We start from the raw sequence: 20,280 nt of genomic DNA, 5'->3' as shown, positions 1-20,280 counted from the left end.
AGAACTTGTTTTTATTTTATTTTATTTTATTTTATTTATTTATTTATTTTGAGACAGAGTTTCACTCTTATTGCCTAGGCTGGAGTGCAATGGTGCAATCTCGGCTCACCACAATCTCTGCCTCCCGGGTTCAAGTGATTCCTGCCTCAGCCTCCAGAGTAGCTGGGATTATAGGCATGTGCCTCAACACCTGGCTAATTTTGTATTTTTAGTAGAGATGGGATTTTTCCATGTTGGTCAGGCTGGTCTTGAACTCCCGACCTCAGGTGATCCGCCCGCCTTGACCTCTCAAAGTGCTGGGACTACAGGCATGAGCCACCGCGCCTGGCCTTTATTTTATTTTTGAAACATGGTCTCGCTCTGTTCCCCAGGCTGGAGTGCAATGATGCAGTCATGGGTCATTGTAGTCTTGAACTCCTGAACTCAAGTGATCCTCTTGCCTCAGCCTTCAGGGTGGCTGGGACTATAGGCACATGCCACCATGCCCGGCTAATTTTTTCATTTTATATAGAGACAGGTTCTCCCTCTGTTGCCCTGGCTTGAACTTGTTTTGTTGAAAAACAAAGTTCTTTTGCTAGTTTGATTTTTAAGTCCAAATGTTTAAATGGAGCATATGATCTGCAGGATAGTATAGTTTTTATTTTAGAGACAGGGTCTTGCTCTGTTGCCCAGACTGGGGTGTAGCGGTGCGATCCTAGCTCACTGCAACTTCAAAGTCCGGTGCTCAAGTGATCCTCTCGTCTCCAACCTCCCAAGTAGCAAGGACTAGAGAGGCACTTGCCACCATACCTAACTAACTTTTAAATTTATTTTTAGAAATGAGGTCTTGCTATGTTGCCCAGGCCATTCTCAAACTCCTGGCCTCAAGCAATCTTCCCTTCTGGGCCTCCCAGAGCACTGGGATTACAGATGTGAGTCACTGTGCCTGACCTTAATTTTTATTTTAATTCTATAAAATTGGTGATTCAAATCTGTATCTTCAATGTTATAGTTATGGCTTTTTTTTTTTCTTCTTCTTCTTAACAAGGAAGATTAACTAGAGTAACTTCTAAGTAAAGAGGTATTCATTAAAAGGCTACATATTAGAGAAACTCAAGAAGTAGGGACCAGCCAGGTCTCAGGAAGAGTGGGAACCAAGATGTTTGGAGGAATCAGTCATTCTCCTATCTATTTCCTTATCATCTTTCAATCTCTTATGGTGTGTCCGCTGTTCTGTATATCTGCAGTATCCTCCTTTTTCATGATTGACTTTTTCTGTTTACTGAAATTGAACAGACCTAAAATAATTCTTTTAGGATCCTAAGTTTTAGTGACTTTCTGGTTTCAGTGTTCACTACTAACTAGACAGGTTTCTTAGATTCCCAAATTTCTGAGCAAAAAGTTTGATTGGTCTAGTTTATCTCAAGCCAAGCCACAGTGATGGGTGATGGCGGATTTATTAATTATCTGTCTTTAAGATAGGTATTTGCTTCTGTGAAATTAGTGTTAGCTAGACTGACTTGGGTAAGATTTGGAGGTAGGAGAGGGAATCAGGAATACAGAGGAAGTATGTTTACTTTAGCAGAAATGTGCATAGGGCTGGCCATGATTGACATCTCTAGCAACCTTGGTGAAAATATGTCAGATATAGTCAGCTGAATTTGATCAATAAAAACTTATGCTTTTTTTCCCCAAAGAACATTGGATTGGAAGTTTAGAAAATAACTATAATTTATTATTTACAATATACCAGCTGCTTTTCCTAGTACTTTACACGTATTTACTAATTTAACTCTTACAACAACCATGTGAGTGAAGTACTATTATTATCTCCATTTTATGGAAGAAAAACAGCCCCAAAACTTGCCTAGAGTCAAGTAGCCAAGTTTCAGTTTCAACTTGGGAGTGCCCGGCTCTAAAATCTGTTTTAGTGGTGTATTGCTTTGCCCTCTTTTCCACTAAGAACCATTCAGAAAAGATATGGTCTATTATCAAAGTTGGCCAAGACGCAGCTTGCCAAATCTGATTGCTATTCTGGAATCCTTCCTAATTTAGCACTTCAGTAGTTAATATGGATTTACCAGGATTGGAATGTGAAATGAAGCCTATCTACCATCTCTGGTTTAGGGTTCTAATTTTATTTTATTTTTCCACTCAAATATATTCTGACAGAGGGTATTCTAATTTTAGATAGATGTACTATTATGCTTCATCATATGTTTATATCAGCCTGTTTTAAAATGTATTTCAGCCAGGCGTGGTGGCTCACATCTCTAATCCTAGCACTTTGGGAGGCCGAGGCGGGCAGATCACTTGAGGTCAGGAGTTTGAGACAACCTGGGCACCATGGCAAAACCCCATCTCTACTAAAAATACAAAAATTAGCTGGGCATGGTGGCACATGCCTGTAATCCCAGTTACTTGGGAGGTTGAGAAAGGAGAATCACTTGAACCCGGGAGGTGGAGGTTGCAGTGAGCTGAGATCATACCACAGCACTACAGCCTGGACGACAGAGCGAGACTCCGTTTCAACAACAACAACAACAAATTAAAATATATTTCATAAAACATTAGTTTATTTGAATCCATTGAAGTACAGGAGAAAAACTACATTAGTTTCATGGGATATTGAAAGGATTTTAGAAGAAAATAGAGTTTCCAGAGCAAATCAATTTGAAAAATATTAGGTAAATAAAAGTTAAAAAGTTTTCTTTGTTGTGGAACTTGTTAGAAATCTGATATGCTAATATGCATTGTAATGTTTCAAGTTGGGGCATGTGTTGGCCATAGTGGTCAGAGTTCCCCACAGTTATTTGATGTTTGCTCTTTTTCACAAATATCTTGACAGACTAGAGTTCTGTGGGATGTATTTTGGGAAACACTTGGTTAGATGACTCAGGATCTGCAAATAATGTTGGTATTTGTTGTTTCTGAATCCTTTTCAAATAGAGTAGACATAACCGATTACATACTGATCCATTAGCATTTTTCCAGTTATGCACCTTTTTTTTTTTGCTTTTTTTCTTATGATCTTTATGTATGTGTTTGTATAATTCTCTTTTTAAAATAACTCAAACAAACTTGAAAGTCTGTTTATATTTTTTATATTTGGTTGCACAAGAGTGAGATTGGAATATGTAGCGGAAAATAAAACATCTACTTTATACTTAGTGTTTTTTTTTTTTTTGGGTTGGAGTCTAACTCTGTTGCCTAGGCTGGAGTGCGGTGGGATGATCTCGGCTCATTGCAACCTCTGCTAAGTTCAAGCCATTCTCCCACCTCAGCCTCCCTAGTAGTAGGTGGGATTACAGGCGTGCATTACCATGCCAGGCTATTTTTGTATTGTTAGTGGAGATGGGGTTTCACCATGTTGACCAGGCTGGTCTCGAACTCCTGACCTCAGGTGATTTACCCACCTCGGCCTCCCAAAGTGCTGAGATTACAGAGCGACCCCACCTGGCCTACTTAGTGTTCTATACATTGCTTTTACATGATATCATTGTTCAGCCTAGATGGTCTGTTCCCTTTTATCTTGTTTTAAGATACACTGTACCTTTAGTGATTTCATTTAGTAGTAGCTGGGATTACAGGCGTGTGTTTCTATGCCCGGCTAATTTTTGTATTGTTAGTAAAGACAGGGTTTCTCCATGTTGGCCAGGCTGGTCTCGAACTTCTGACCTTAGGTGATTTACCCACCTTGGCCTCCCAAAGTGGAGATTACAGGTGCGAGCCACCATGCCTGGCCTATTTAGTGTTCTATACATTGCTTTTACATTATATCATTGTTCAGCCTAGATAGTCTATTCTCTTTTATCTTCTTTTAAGATACACTGTACCTTTAGTGATTTCATTGTTGAAGGGCATGTTCTGTTTGTGTACTTGTCTATAAACACAACAAAATTTCCCAGGGCCTTCAAATAATATTTTGATTGAGGTAAAGAGAATCTTTTATACTTCTACATGCTTTCTTCCTCTCACGCATCTTAATCTACTGAATAACGTTAATTTTTCACCACAGAAACTGATTTTTTTCTGAATTTCTGAGTCCATTGACTAATATTAGTGATGTCACATGGGAAGTTATTGAACTGTGGATTTGGATGGAAATGAAGAAGAATATTATACTTAATTAAGGAAGGTTTCAGGAAGTTTTACGAGATGATGTAGAAAAAATAATCTTTAATTCTTAACCTTTTGGTTGAAAACATCAGAGAAAGGTTTTTCAAACCAGTTGCTGCAATTTTTAATTCATTTTCAGTCTTTTTTGGATCTGCAATTTTTAATTTTTTTCCCAAAGAATTAATAAGGTTTCTCACTTTAATAACTCTAGATACTCTATTGTTTCCAACTGTCCTATTTTTCTCTTTTTCTCTTTTTTTTTTTTTGAGACAGAGTCTTGCTCTGTTGTCCAGGCTGGAGTGCAGTGGCGTGATCTCAGCTCACTGCAAGCTCTGCCTCCTGGGTTCATGCCATTCTCCTGCCTTAGCCTCCCAAGTAGCTGGCTCTACAGGTGCCCGCCACCACGCCTGGCTAATTCTTTGTATTTTTTTTTTTAGTAGAGATGGAGTTTCACCGTGCTGGCCAGGATGGTCTTGATCTCCTGACCTCGTGATCCGCCCACCTTGGCCTCAAAGTGCTGGGATTACAGGCGTGAGCCATTGTGCCCAGCTAACTGTCCTATTTTTCTCATTGATTCTCTGTGTATTTGATCACCTTTATAGTTCTTACTTATTAATGTGTGATTTCTTTTTGTTTTTTTTTTTTGGTTTATTTGTTTTTTGAGATGGAGTCTCACTCTGTCACCCAGCCTGGAGTTCAGTGGCATGATCTCTGCTCACTGCAACCTCCACCTCTCGGGTTCAAGCAGTTCTCCTACATCAGCCTCCTGAGTGTCCGGGATTACAGACGCATGCCACCACGTACGGCTTTTTTATTTTTAGTGCAGACAGGGTTTTGCCATGTTGGCCAGACAAGTATCAAACCCCTTACCTCATGATCCGCCCACCTTGACCTCCCAAAGTGCTGGGATTATAGGCATGCGCCACTGTTCCTGGTCAAAATGTGTGATTTCTATTCCTCATAATTTACGTTTTCCACAATCCTCGTCTTGACTTCTTCCTGGCACATTTATACATTCTTTAAGCCTTAGTGCCTAATTGTTAACTACCTTCTTTTCTTATTATGCATTGTTAACATTACTGAGAGAAGACATTTGATTGATCTAATTTTTTTTTTTTTTGAGACGGAATCTTGTCCTGTCACCCAGGCTGGAGTGCGGTGGTGCGATATCGGCTCACTGCAACCTCTGCCCCCTGGTTTCAAACGATTCTCCTGCCTCCGCCTCCTGAGTAGCTGGGATTGCAGGTGTGTGCCACCACCCCGGCTAATTTTTGTATGTTTAGTAGAGCTGGGATTTCACCATGTTGGTCAGGCTGGTCTCAAACTCCTGACCTCCTGATCCACCCACCTCAGCCTCCTGAAGTCCTGGGATTACAGGTGTGAGCCACTGCACCTGGCCACCAGTTCTTTTTTTTTTTTAATTATAAGACTATGTCATAGGTTATTAGCATATTTATGAGTATCTGATTTTTTGTTAGTTGCTAATCTCTACTTCAGCTGAGTTGTGACTAGTGAGTGAAGGGCATCTGTTCTGCTGGGTCTGTGGCATATCAGAAACATTGTTGACATGTCTAGGATAATATGTAAATCTTATATGAATTCTAAGGTATTGCTTTAGATATTGTTGTGCAACTTGCTTTTTAATATTTTTATATTATCTTTTTTCTTTCTTTCTTTTTTTTTTTTTTGAGACAGAGTCTCGCTTTGTTGCCCAGGCTGGCCACAACCTCTGCCTCCTGAGTTCAAGCGGTTCTCCTGCCTCAGCCTCTTGAGTAGCTGGGACTACAGGCATGCGCCACCACGCCCAGCTAATTTTTGTATTTTTAGTAGAGACGGGGTTTCACTATGTTGGCCAGGCTGGTCTCGAACTTGTGATCCACCCTCCTCAGCCTCCCAAAGTGCTGGGAGTACAGGTGTGAGCCGCCGCTCCTGGCCCATTTTTTTCTTTAATGACTTTTTTTGGTTACTAACATATGCATGTTGAAACAGTTGAAATCATACAATACATAGATTTATAAAAGCATCATCTCTCTACTTTTTTTCCTGATGTAGTTAACATTTACAGCCTCATGGATATCCTTTCATATCATATGCTTTACTTACAACACAGACTTTGTCTTCATGGAAGTAGAATCCCTACAGATAGTACTTTGCCATATTTTTCTTTTCTTTCAAAAGTCTACCATGAAATAGCTATAGAAATTTGTAGATATCTTACATGTTTACATTCCCCTATACATGTATACATACAAACATATTTACAAAACCCAGTGCTTTTTTGGGAGATGGGTCCGTTTGTTTTTATTCTTTTTTAAAAAAAATTTTCTTTTTATCTTGGCCGTCATTCCCTCTTGTTGTTAATCCCCTTTCCAATAAACATGGTAACCCATGTTAAAACTTGCTAGATATTCTTATGTACATTTCTGTATGCTTATTATATAGAAATATTTGTGCATGTGTCTGAACATACACATTCATGTATGTAGTTTTTTACTCATTCCTTTTATTTAATTAATTAATTAATTAATTTATTTATTGAGTCAGAGTCTTGCTCTGTTGCCCAGGTTGGAGTGCAATGGCACTATCTTGGCTCACTGAGACCTCTGCCTCCAGGGTTCAAGCGATTCTCCTGCCTCTGCCTCTGAGTAGCTGCGATTATAGGCGTGTGCCACCGTACCTGGTTACTTTGTATATTTTTAGTAGAGATGGGATTTCACCATGTTGGCCAGGCTGGTCTTGAACTCCCGACCTCAGGTGATCTGCCCACCTTGACCTCCCAAAGTGCTGGGATTATCGGTGTGAGCCACCGCACCTAGTCTTACTCATTGCTTTTTAAACAATGCAATCATTATATACTTTTGTGCTGAGCAGATGAATTTTATCACTTAGCAGTACACCGTGAAAATTCCTTTAAGCCTGTTGGGATGGCTCTAATTGATTCCTTTTTTTGATTTATTTAATTCCTTTATCCTTCTCAATATTTTATTATAAAAAATTGTAAATATACCCCCAACATTGAAAGATTATCACAACAAACACTCAAATACTTTCCACATAGACTCAATAATTAACATTGTTTCATATTTTAATTTATCTTTGTATGTTTTATATATATAAATTTTTGTTGTTGTTATTTGTTTGTTTTGTTTGTTTGTGTTTTTGAGCCGGAGTCTCACTCAGTGGCACGGTCGCGGCTCCCTGCAACCTCTGCCTTCTGGGTTCAAGCAGTTCTCCTGCTTCAGCCTCCATAGTAGCTGGGATTACAGGCGAATGCCAACATGCCTAGCTAATTTTTTTGTATTTTAGTAGAGACAGGTTTCACCATGTTGGCCAGATTGGTCTCGAACTCCTGACCTCAGATGATCTGCCCCCTCAGCCTCCCAAAGTGTTGGGATTACAGGCGTGAGCCACTGCGCCTGGCCTGTATATATTGTTTTTGTTTTACCATTTGAAATCTAAATGTAGATATGCATTTTACTCCCAAATACTTCAGCATGCACCTCTAAGAATACAGACATTCTCCTTCATAACCACATTATCATTATCACACCAAGGAAAATTAATGATACCGTTAAAATATCGTGTCATACCCAATGCATATTGAGATTTCTCCAATTGTTCTCAGAATGTCATTTATAGGTTTTTTTATATTGAAACATGACCCTGTTGAGGGTCACTCATTGCATTTGGTTGTTATGTCTCATAATCTAGAGCAGTTTGTTCACCTTTTCCCCACCTTTGTGCCCAACTTTTTGAAAAGTCTTGACCAGTTAACTTGTAGAACGTCCTTTCTCTCAGATTTTTCTGATCATTTTCTCTCCATGTTTCTTAACCTGTTCTTTATCCTTTGTTTTTTCTGTGAATTGAAAATTAGCTATAGAGGCTTTATTAGATTCAGGTTAAACATTTCTGGATAGAATATTTCATAGGTGAAATTAGGAACTTTACATATAGCACACTGGAAACACACAATACCAGATTATTTCATTGTTAATTGCCACTAAGTTAGATAGTTTAAGTGATGATCTTCAAATATATCCATTGTAAAGGAACATTTTTCTGTTTATTATTAGTAAATATTCTTGGGACAATACTTTGGTTTCATGTGAATATCCTATTCCCAGCATAAAGCCTTTTACCTACTGGCTTTAGCGTTCAATAAAGACCTTTGCCTAAACCAGTTACATGGGGTTTTATGTTAAATTACGTGGATATTATGTTAAATTTTCTAATTTTATCATTTATTCTACATTTATTAGGTAGCATTGCATTATTCTGTAAGTAAGAACTTATTGCCCTCCCTTTTATTTCTTGATGTTGTTATGGGCTTATCATTTTTTTTTTTTCAATGTGTTATAACTAGTTAGCCATTATTCTTTTTGATGCTAAATTTCCCAAATTTGGCTAACCATTCAAGCTAGCTTCTCTGTACTTTTAATATGACTCTAGTCTGAAAAAATGACTGTATATTATTACTGTAACGTAGATGCAACATGCCTATTATTGCCCTACTGTGGACATTCACTTTGTTTCCAATATAATTGCCATACAAACAACACTAAAATAAACATTCGTTTGTTTTCTTATGTACCTATTTATATATGTAGGTATATAAGAATACCTATATTCTTATATACTGTTACCAGATTGAAACACTGCTATGAAATTTCTGTATTTATTTTACATTATTGTAATAAAGTTCCCTGCTAGTGTATTTATTTCTTCTATCACTAGGAATAATGCTAAAGTAGTGCCATTTGTTCTCCACCTTAGCCAACCCACATTACACTGTCTTGACACTCTTACTTCTTTTAAAGCACTTATCATTATCTTGCATTATTTTTCTTTTCTAGTTATTAATTTACATGTTGTATTCCAACATAGGAATTGCGCTCTTCGATAACAATACCTTATCTAGTACCTGGTATTTAGAAATTGCATATAATGGACATTTGGTAAATATTTGCTGAATTATTGATTGAATGAATGGATGGATGGCTGTCTTTTTTTTTTTTTTTTTTTTTTTGAGAAAGAGTTTGGCTCTTGTTGCCCAGGCTGGAGTGCAATGGCAATCTCGGCTCACTGCAACCTCTGCCTCCCAGGTTCAAGCGATTCTCCTGCCTCAGCTTCCGGAGTAACTGGGATTACAGGCATGCACCACCATGCTCAGATAATTTTGTATTTTTAGTAGAGATGGTATTTCTCCATGTTGGTCAGGCTGGTCTGGAACTCCCAACCTCAGGTGATCGGCCCACTTTGGCCTCCCAAAGTTTTGGGATTACAGGCATGAGCCACCGTGCATGGCGTGGGCCTCAGTTTTAACTTTTTTCCTGTTAAATAAACTTTTTATTTTATTTTAAGATGGAGTCTTGCTATGTTACCCAGGGTGGAATATAGTGACGCAATCTCGGCTCACTGCAACCTCTGTCTCCCGGGTTCAAGAGATTCTCCTGCCTCAGCCTCCCAATTTGCCGGGACTACGGGCGCATACCACCATGCCTGGCTAATTTTTTGCATTTTTGGTAGAGACTGGGTTTCACCATGTTAGCCAGGATGGTCTCGATATCCTGACCTCGTGATCTGCCTGCATCGGCCTCCCAAAGTGCTGGCATTACAGGCATGAGCCGCTGCGCCCAGCCAACTTTTTATTTTTAATTAAAGAAAAAGTTTTCTCAACCTATAGAAAGGTCTATACCTTAGACTTCTTTTGATTATTTGAAAAACTATCTAGATTTGTCGTTCTATCATAAGCCGAGTTTTGCCCCTTTTTTGAACATTCTTCCAAACAATAAGAATTATAAAATTTGAAAAATAAGTGTTTATAGGAAACATTACTGATTCTTTTTGAAAGCACTTTTGCTTCTGAAATAAAAAATGAACTTTCTATTTGACATTATGGACATAAAAATCCTCTTTTGGGTTTTACTAGCTGATAGATATTTGCATGTAAATCTGTCTTAAAGTTTTTGGGTTATCTTTTAGAGTATGAAAACATGAAAAAAATACTCTTGGGAACAATTATTAGGGAACATGATACCTTCTTTGCAGAGAGATCCAATTTACTTTTAGGTAGTAGAATGGATACTTTTTAAATCTAGGGATCTGAAATTACCTGGTTTAGTTAGATACACAGGAATTTTTCAAATTACATAATTCTACATGGTACAGTGTTTATTTCATCTATTTATGTTAATTTGGTATATTAAGCTTTTATATATTTATATTTAGAGATTCTAAAAATTGCATGATGTTTGATATTATTACTACTTTATTTTGCAGAATGTGCCCATTTACTTTTGGCTCACAATGCTCCAGTCAAGGTGAAAAATGCTCAGGGATGGAGCCCTCTGGCGGAAGCCATCAGCTATGGAGATAGACAGATGAGTAAGCAATATGAATTACTGTTGTTGATGTATCTTCTAAAAATATGAAGTCATGCATTTGAAATATTCTTCATTCAATTTAACTTGCCATGATATGAACATTTGCAACTATATATAAACTTACATACGAATTATTTATGACTTAGGAACTTGAACATTGAATGGTACACAGAAAGAATTGAGGAGTCACGTATAAAATCATGAATTTTTTTCTTTTGCAGCATTCTACCTACCTGACTGATGTTCTCTGATTTTTTTTTTATTCATCCATAATACAGGACTTAAAAAAACTAATAACCTGACTGTCCTTTTTGGCAACTGCTTAATTATTTAGGCCATTATTGGAACTAAAAATAGTGTTACAATAGTTACCTGCTTTAGTTGGTAGGTATAGATTTTGCTGGAAGCAAGGAATAAGACTGTCTCTATTTTGTTTTAGTCATTAAAAGAGTATTTCCAAAACATGTCCTATTCTTTTTGATAATATGCTGAATGTTCAGTTATTCCACTCTCCCTCCTCCTACCCATAATTTTTTTCAACTTCACATACAGATCTTATTTTTGTCAAGTATATCTCAGTAGTGGAAAATTTTACAAAAGTTAATCTGGATGAATGGGAATATTATCTTGCTGATAATATTATCTTTATAGTTTTGGGCTGAAAATGATCAATTAAATCTAACTTTGTGGAAAGAAGTAAAAAACATTGGCAGCTTTATTAAAGAAATGCACAATGTGGAACTCTCCTAGGATGTTACATAGATTCAGTCTTATTTTGATGCTATGTTTTGGGCTCTTCTGGGCACTTAAGATTTGGCAGGCAGGGCGCGGTGGCTCATGCCTGTAATCCCAGCACTTTTGGGAGGCCAAGGCGGGAGGATCACCTGAGGTCAGGAGTTCACTACCAACCTAGCCAACGTGGTGAAACCCCGTCTCCACTAAAAATACAAAAAAATAACTGGGCATGGTGGTAGGCGCCTGTAATCTCAGCTACTCAGGAGGCTGAGGCAGGAGAATTGCTTGAGCCCAGGAGGTGGAGGTTGCAGTGAGCGGAGATCGCGCCATTGCACTCCAGCCCAGGCGACAAGAGCAAGACTCTGTCTCAAAAAAAAAAAAAAAAAAATTTATTTAGCTGTATATTCTACCTCATATACATTTTTGTGGACTTCCTGAACTTTATAAACAACTTTTTTTTTTTTTTTGAGACGGAGTCTTGCCCTGTCACCCAGGCTGGATAGAATACAATGGCACAATCTTGGCTCACTGCAGCCTCCACCTCCCACGTTCAAGGGGTTTTCCTGCCTCAGCCTCCCAAGTAGCTGGGATCACAGACGCTTGCCACCACGCTCGGCTAATTTTTGTATTTTTAGCAGAGACAGGGTTTCACCATGTTAGTCAGGCTGGTCTCAAACTCCTGACCTCGTGATCTGCCCGCCTCGGCCTCCCAAAGTGCTAGGATTACAGGTATGAGCCACTGTGCTCAGCCTATAAACAACTTTTAATGGTGAAGTTATATTTGGGTCTAAGATTCACTGAGATAAAATTGTAATATTTTAACAACTAAAATGAGTGTATTTTTTTTTTATTTGTTATACATTGACAGTTGTCCTTTCTGGACATATATCAGGAGACTCTCATGAGAGCAAGAAACAATACTAATCCTAGAACTATTTCAAGGAAAGGATAAAAAATGTGCAAATCCAAAAGAAAGTGATAATAAGAGTTGCAACAACTGGTCTGAAGAAACTTCCTCTGATTTTTCTAACTAATTAACAGAGTGGAGAGGAAAGCAGGTTGGCTTCTGGGTTTCTGTCTAGTGTGACTTTTGTGACTTTCAATTATTCTTTTTTTTTTTTTTTTGAGATGGAGCTCCGCTCTTGTTGCCCACGCTGGAGTGCAATGGCACGATCTAGGCTCACCAGCAAACTCCACCTCCCCGGTTCAGGCGATTCTCCTGCCCCAGTAGCTGGGATTATAGGCATGCATCACCACACCTGGCTAATTTTGTATTTTTAGTAGAAATGGGGTTTCTCCATGTTGGTCAGGCTGTTCTCAAACTCCTGACCTCAGGTGATCCACCAGCCTCGGCCTCCCAAAATGCTGGGATTACAGGTGTGAGCCACTGCACTCGGCTTCAAGGATTCTTTTATTCAGAATCAGTATTTACTGAGTCCTTACTATAAAACATGTGTGCATATTAAGATGTGGAGAATAAAAGACCTCGTCTCTTCTGTTTAAGAATTCATAATTATTGGGAAGGCCAATAAACAAAATTATCATGGGAAATTAGTTAAAGGATATTTAACAATCAATTTAAAGGTAAAAGATTGAGACTCAGATAGTTGAGGTCTGTTCTTAAAGTGATTTTCTTAGGTAGAGTGATATCTTAGTCATTCTAAATAATACCCCATTGACTATTATTATGTAATTATATAGCCATAATTGCTCAGTGTTGATATTTTCATTACTTTCCATCACATGAAACAAATACTTAACTGCTAACTTAAAGGATAATTAATTGAATAACTCTTACGGTGCATATTTAGAAATAGTAATATAAATGTATAATGGTGTTAAACATGTGTCTGTACTTATTTTTATTTATTTATTTTTTTTGAGACCGAGTTCCAGTGATTCTCATGCCTTAGCCTCCCGAGTAGCTGGGACTACAGGTGCCTGCCACCGCACCTGGCTAATTTTTGAATTTTTTTTTTTTTTTTTTGAGACAGAGTCTCGCTCTGTCGCCCAGGCTGGAGTGCAGTGGCGCGATCTCGGCTCACTGCAAGCTCCGCCTCCTGGGTTTACACCATTCTCCTGCCTCAGCCTCCCGAGTAGCTGGGACTACAGGCGCCCACCATCTCGCCCGGCTAGTTTTTTTTTTGTATTTTTTAGTAGAGACGGGGTTTCACCGTGTAGACCAGGATGGTCTCGATCTCCTGACCTCGTGATCCACCCGTCTCGGCCTCCCAAAGTGCTGGGATTACAGGCTTGAGCCACCGCGCCCGGCCAATTTTTGAATTTTTAGTAGACATGGGGTTTTACCATGTTGGCCAGGCTGGTCTCGAACTCCTGACCTCAGGTGATCCACTTGCCTTGGCCTCCCAAAGTGCTGGGATTACAGGCGTTAGCCACCACACCCGGCTATGTCTGTACTTTGAAATTATCTTACGCACTGTGATTAAGTTTTTGATTTTTTAGCTTGTGTTACATTAACATTTTCTGGGCTCAGAAAATTATGTTTTTTGAAAAATCAGAGATAATCTAATATTATTAATTATTGGCAAAAACTTTGTCACCTATTTGTCCATTTTTTCTGATTTCTGATAATTTTGCTAACATTCTTGTACCACAAAACAGACAATGCAAACTACTTGTCAGAAACTGTTTAGAATCATTTCACTAATTAATAATAAAATTTCAAGATTATATTGCTTTTGTGCCTTACAGTGGTTACCTGGTAAACAGTGATCAGCCCAGACCAGTGTGAGATAGAGATAGGATACAAGTAAAAAGCCTTTTTTTCCCCCACAATTTATCCCTCACCCATGGTCCCTAGCTTTCTCTGATCTAGACAGCTCTGGATTCTTTATGCACTCTGGGATCTAGTTGTGTTTTGTCTCTCCAGAAGTTGCTCACAGTTTGTGTGCAGATTTATGTCATGGTATACTTACGTTATGGTAGCTTTGGGAATTCTATTGGCCTTTGTCTTATTTTTGTGGCACATCAAAGGTTAACGTGGTGTGAGAGACAGCAATTCGTATTGGTTTATAGTCTTACGTTGAACTAGAAGTCTTCATTTAGCCTTCAATTTTATATTTCTTTTTGAGAGAAGGCTTTCCTCATCTTTTAGAGTAGCTTAAGTTCTTCTTGTTTTACATTTTCAAAGTGGTTTAGTCTTTTCCTATGCAATATGTTGCATACTTCTTATTAATTTTTCAGTATGTGTTCCCTACTCTGTATATCTTGATAATATAAGCTTTGTGAGACTTCAAGTCATGCATATGTTGTCTTATTCACCCCTTTATCTCTGGTACAATATTTGTTTAATGAATTAATGAAAAGATGAATAAAAACTGCAAAGAAAATTCAAGACTGTGTATCAAGAATCAAAATTTTTCTTAAAAGTATTATATTAGATGCCAGTAATCCCAGCACTTTGGGAGGCCAAAGCAGGCAGATTACTTGAGCCTGGGAAACATAGGGGGACCCCAACACTGCAAAAAGTACAAAAATTAGCTGGTGTGGTAATGTGTGCTTATAGTCCCAGCTACGTGGGAGCCTGAGGTAGGAGAATTGCTTAAACCTGGGAGGTGGAGGTAGCAGTGAGCTGAGATCACGCCACTGCACTCCAACCTGGGTGACAGAGTAAGACTCTGTCTAAAAAAAAAAGAAAAAAGTGAAGAATTATAGTAGGACTTTTACTTATCACAACTCTCCTGAGTTTTCAAAACTTTATAATGTTTTTTCTTATAAGAAAATGATGACATTCATTGTAGAAAATTAGGAATTATAGGGGGAAAAAAAGAAAATAATATCACTCACAGATAACTACTGTTGGGTTAGGTGCAGTGGGGCACGCCTATAATCCCAGCACTTTGGGAGGCTGAGACAGGTGGGTCGCTTGAGCCCAGGAGTTCAAGACCAGCCTAAGCAACATGGCAAAAACCTGTCTCTACAAAAAAATACAAAAATTAGCCAGGCATGTTGGTGTGTGCGTGTGGTCCCAGCTTCTTGGGAGCTGAGATGGGAGGATCCACTTGAGCCTGGGAGGCTGAGGCTGTGGTGAGTTGGCATTGTGCCACTGTACTCCAGCCTGGAGCCCGGGACAAAGCGAGACCCTGTCTCAAGAAAAAAAAAAAAAAAAAAGACAACCACTGTTAATATTTTGTTATATTTTAGTTTCATCTTCTGGTCATATTATTCTCTACATAAAATTCTTTAAAACCTCCTGTTCTGAAGACAAAGACCAAAATTGCTAATTTCGTTTATGAGGTCCCGTATGATAGTACCACTTCTTTGTCTCCTTCCTCATCTTGTTCTTTCCATCTGGCTTTCTATGTGTCAGCTGGGCTGGCTTTTTGGTTTCTCATAGTCCTCATACTTATATATCCCCCTCTTTTTATCATAGCTCCTTAAGATTCTTCAGATCTCAGCTCAAGTACAAGGAAGTTTTCTCTGCTCATATACTGTGTCAGAACTCTGCCCATTCCCTTTAGGCAGAGTGTATGAGGCCAGGAGTTGTTTATTTGTGTTCTAAATACCTACTGGATGTGTCAGAAACATAGTCAGGATGTGCCATTAACTATGATGTTGAGGAAATCATCCTACTTTAGGGAGAGAGACCAGTGAATATTCTGTGGCATTCTGAAGTATTTACAAAGTCCTGGGGGAAACTGATGAGTGGAAAAGTTATTCAGGTTTTTAGCAAGGTGTTTGGTTCTTAAAGCTGTCTCAAAGGATTTTAGGAGCTAAAAAGGTGGGTGAAGACATTCTACTCTGCCAGAGTGAAATGTGTATAAAGCATGGAAATGTAAAAAACAAGGCATATACTAGGGAACAGTATGTATTTGGCTTCTTCTTTGTTTTTTTTTTGAGATGGAGTTTCCCTCTTGTTGCTCAGGCTGGAGTGCAATGGTGCGATCTTGGCTCTCTGCAGCCGCTGCCTCTCAGGTTCAGCGATTCTCCTGCCCCAGCCTCCTGAGTAGCTGGGATTACAGGTACTTGCCACCACACCCAGCTATTTTTTTTTTGTATTTTTAGTAGAGACGGGGTTTCACTATGTTGGCCAGGTTGGTCTCGATCTCCTGACCTCAGGCAATCCACCTGGCTCGGCCTTCCAAAGTGCTGAGATTACAGGCGTGAACCACCATGCCCCTGTGTTTGGCTTCTTAATGACACATGGCAAAGATGGATGAAGGGGCAAAGACCAGTGTTGGGAAATGAAGTTGTAATGATAAAGGGACCACATTGATACCAGCTTTATGTGCTATTCAAGATTTTAATCTCAATTTCCGGTCTCTGCAAAAGCCCAGGAGACTTCAAAGCAGGGATTGATATTATTAGATAAGTGAAAAGACTTTCTAATTAATACAGTGGAGTCAGGGAGGCAAGAGATATTTAGAAAAAAACATTTTTGGAACAAATGAGGTAAGCTTGACTTAAAGACATAGAGAAGAAAGGGATAGATTAGAAAGTAATTAAAAGAAAGATTTAGCTGGGCATGGTGGCTCATGCTTGTAATCCTAGCACTTTGGGAGGCTGAGGCGGGCGGATCACGAGGTCAAGAGATCTAGACCATCCTGGCCAACATGGTGAAACCCCGTCTCTACTAAAAATACAAAAATCAGCTGGGCGTGGTGGTGCGTGCCTGGAGTCCCAGCTACTCTGGAGGCTGAGGCAGGGAAATAGCTCGAACCCGAGAGGCAGAGGTTGCAGTGAGCCGAGATCGTGCCACTGCGTTCCAGCCTGGTGACAGAGCGAGACTCCGTCTCAAAAAAAAAAAAAAAAAAAAAAGATTTAACAGAATGGATTATCTCTTGGATATAGGTAATGATAGAATGATTCAGAGTAACTCTAAGGTCTTTATTATGGATTGATGGTGATTTCATTAATTAATTGATATGTAGACTATAGGAGCAAGAGCAGTATGATCTTTAATTTGTGTTAGATTTGTTGGGTTTGAATCAACTGTAGCACATCAGGTAGAATTGTCCAAGTGGGAAGCAGGAAATACATTGGAGCTTAGAAGGAAGAGGAGTGGAAAAGATGCAGATTTAAGTAATACTTGGAGCAGTAGGGCATAGTTCCAAAAGTTTTACGTCAAACTGTAAACTTCAGTCGGAGAAGGAGAAATGAGAAAGTGAAATTATTTGCGGTTTATGGACTTTTGCATTTGAGTCTTTGTATGAATTCTCTTATCACCTAAATCCTCTAAAGCTAATTTTATCTTCATTATTAATCAGTACTAGTAAAATTCTTACAATATGGGAATACAAATACTGCAATACTGCTGCCTAAAAAGGATACTGGTAATCTTGTGTAATTGCTTTCTGAATGTTTGTGCATCCAAAAGAAGATTCAGTTTCTGGTGTTTTTCAATATGAAGTCTTATATAGAAAAGGGAATCTCTTTGCATACGTTATTACACTATGCTTATATACAGTGGTTGCCATTACCTTTTTAATGATGTTTGGTCGTTATTTATTGAATGCCTTCAGTCAGTTACAATTATATTTAGTTAAAATCAGGCTGATAAAAAAATATATAGCCTCTGCTTTTTATTGAAAGACCCTTTCTATCTAGGAATTGAATTCTTTTCATTCTCTGCATTCAACCAAGGTCCATTTCAATCTGAAGGCAAGGTAGATTGAATAAGATTTATTAAGGTACTTGAGCTTATAGTGGAAAACAATGACCATTAAAAAGAATTTTACTACATTTGGGTAATGTGACTTTGACATTAAAGTTAAATATAACGAACAGGAAGGTTTGTTAGATTCATATGAACTTGAATCTGTAAATGGTTATCTAAGTCATTGATTCTCAGACTTTTTGGATTTCACAGACCCGAAAAAATTTTTTTCTGGTGATTTATATAGGGAATCTAACTTTTTCATTTTAGACTATCAGAACTTTATAAAAAAGATAACTACTGTCTTTTGTGATCCACATTTTATTTTTAAAAAAGATATTTGAAACCAAAAGTAGGAAGAATAGTCTTTTAAAAATTTATTAAGAAAAAACTCATTCTAGTACACATTTTTTCTCATTTTCTGCATATCATTGGAAACTCAAACAATTGGGCACAGAAATGTAGGTTCGTATTTGGGAACTACTGATTTAGGTCACCGAGCTAATAAACGGTAGAACTGAAACTAGGTCCTATGTTTCCTGATTTCTGTGTCTCAGTTTTTATTATTTTGAGACATCTTCAGTAATTTAAACATTGTTCTTTGATTTTTGGCTTTTTAAAATATATTGGGATTTAGTTAGACCTGTAGCTAAAAATAAGAAGAACTCCTACTATTTTTACATCCTTCCCTAGATTTTTCCTAATTTTGTGCCTATGTGGACAAAAAAAAATCTGGTCCAAGCTTTGACTACCTTCTTTTTTTATTCGCCTTCTGCTTCTGCGTTCCACGTGGGACTTGAAGTGGTTTATAAGAATGCATACTGTGAAATAGTAAAAATAATTTACTGATTTTAAAAAGCCCTCAGAACGCATATGTATATGTATGTATATGAAAAATTAGAATCAGGAGGAAATTAGCATGTATTGATGTATATATTTCCCCCAGTGCACATTTTTCCGTGTTCTTATTTTTTCTATGTTTATTTCATTCAAGTCTAATATTTTTTCTTATTTTGATAAATGTTAAGGATTAATTGAATGATTTTTGCCAGTGAATTTTAGACCTTCATTCTAACAGATAAAAATTGTGTTTAGTTAATTGCAGGCACAGTGTCTTGCTCTGTCACCCAGGTTGGAATGCAATGGTCATAGCTTACTGCAGCCTCAAACTCTTGGGCACAACCAGTCCTCTTGCTTCAGCCTCCCAAGTAGCTAGGACCACAGGTACACACCATCAAGCCCTAGCTAATTTTTTTTTTTTTTTTTTTTTAAATAGAGATGGGGTCTCACTATGTTTCCCAGGCTGGTCTCGAACCCCTGGGCTCAAGTGATCCTCTCACCTTAACCTCCTGAGTAGCTGGGACTACAGGTGCAGGCCACTGTGCCCTTACTTCTATTCTTACTTGACAAAGGAGAGGAATAAAAAAAGGAAGTTTAGAGAAATTCAGTAGTAACTTGTCCAAGTTTACACACAACCACTAAATGGTGAAGCGGGGGTTTGAACTTTAGCAATGTGCTTAAATCTCAGTCTCTTAGTAATTGAAAATATACTGTGGAGGACTTTAGGTTTTCTTAGATTCAGAAGTTCTTTTTCCAGATACAGTAAGATTCAGTTTTGTGTTTTTTATACTGTGCTGGTAGTAGGTGAAGGTATATCCGCCAGTGAAAAAAGAACAGATACACCTGGTAACAATTGTAGGTCATTATACATTTTTAGAAAAGTGGCTTCCAGTGGGATTTTTGAGATCGGTTGTTTTTGAGATCTTCCTTGAGGTCAGTGTTCTATGAGGATATTACATCATTTGAATGAGTTTGGTTATCTTGGCACAGTTAGGTAAATCTTTACTGATAATTAAAAACTAGTAAAAGCTAGTGTGAATATGGTGTAGGTTGATGTTGAAATATCTCTTCTCATTATTCTTTTTATTAAACTTACTTACTAACTTATTCTATCTATATAGGTCCCATGTTCTCTGACTTCTATGTCTCAGCTTCTTTTACTGTTCCAAGAGACCTTCAGTAATTTAAACATTGCTCTTTGATTTTTGGCCTTTCAAAATGTATTGTGGTTGTAGATACACACACACACACACACACATACATATACACACACATGCATGTGCGCATATGTGTACATGTATTATCTATCTATATGTGTAATAAGCCAGTGGTGTTTTTATTGCATGATGAAATTTAAATTAGTTATTTTTAAAATTTAAACTTTAGTTACAGCTCTTTTGAGGAAGCTTAAGCAGCAATCCAGGGAAAGTGTTGAAGAAAAACGACCTCGATTATTAAAAGCCCTGAAAGAGGTAAGCTATATTTCTTTGTTTATTTTGCACCTTGGGAGTAATTATAAGTGTAGTTTTAAGCATTTTTTTCTTAATACAATTGAAATTCTCACTTATTAAGGGCCAAAATATGGTAAAAAATTATGCCTAAATTACA

General features: G+C 38.0%; 1 protein-coding gene across 2 annotated transcripts in view; it reads left to right on the top strand.

Annotated features, from left to right (window-relative positions):
• ANKRD13C (ankyrin repeat domain 13C) overlaps positions 1 to 20,280 on the top strand; it is a 90,537-nt gene that overhangs the window by 21,461 nt on the left and 48,796 nt on the right. The window contains exons 3-4 of one of the 2 annotated variants that reach the window (XM_011936900.1): positions 10,378 to 10,482; positions 20,059 to 20,144. In XM_011936900.1, the coding sequence (XP_011792290.1) occupies positions 10,378 to 10,482; positions 20,059 to 20,144 (191 nt within the window). The remainder of the gene's footprint in view (positions 1 to 10,377; positions 10,483 to 20,058; positions 20,145 to 20,280) is intronic. The other variant, XM_011936901.1, reaches the window with a different exon arrangement.

Source organism: Colobus angolensis, unplaced genomic scaffold (assembly GCF_000951035.1).
Source record: "Colobus angolensis palliatus isolate OR3802 unplaced genomic scaffold, Cang.pa_1.0 Scaffold158, whole genome shotgun sequence".
NCBI classification, from domain to species: Eukaryota; Metazoa; Chordata; class Mammalia; order Primates; family Cercopithecidae; genus Colobus; species Colobus angolensis.
The sequence above is the reverse complement of the archived record's forward strand: the minus strand, read 5'-3'. Positions and strand labels throughout refer to the sequence as shown.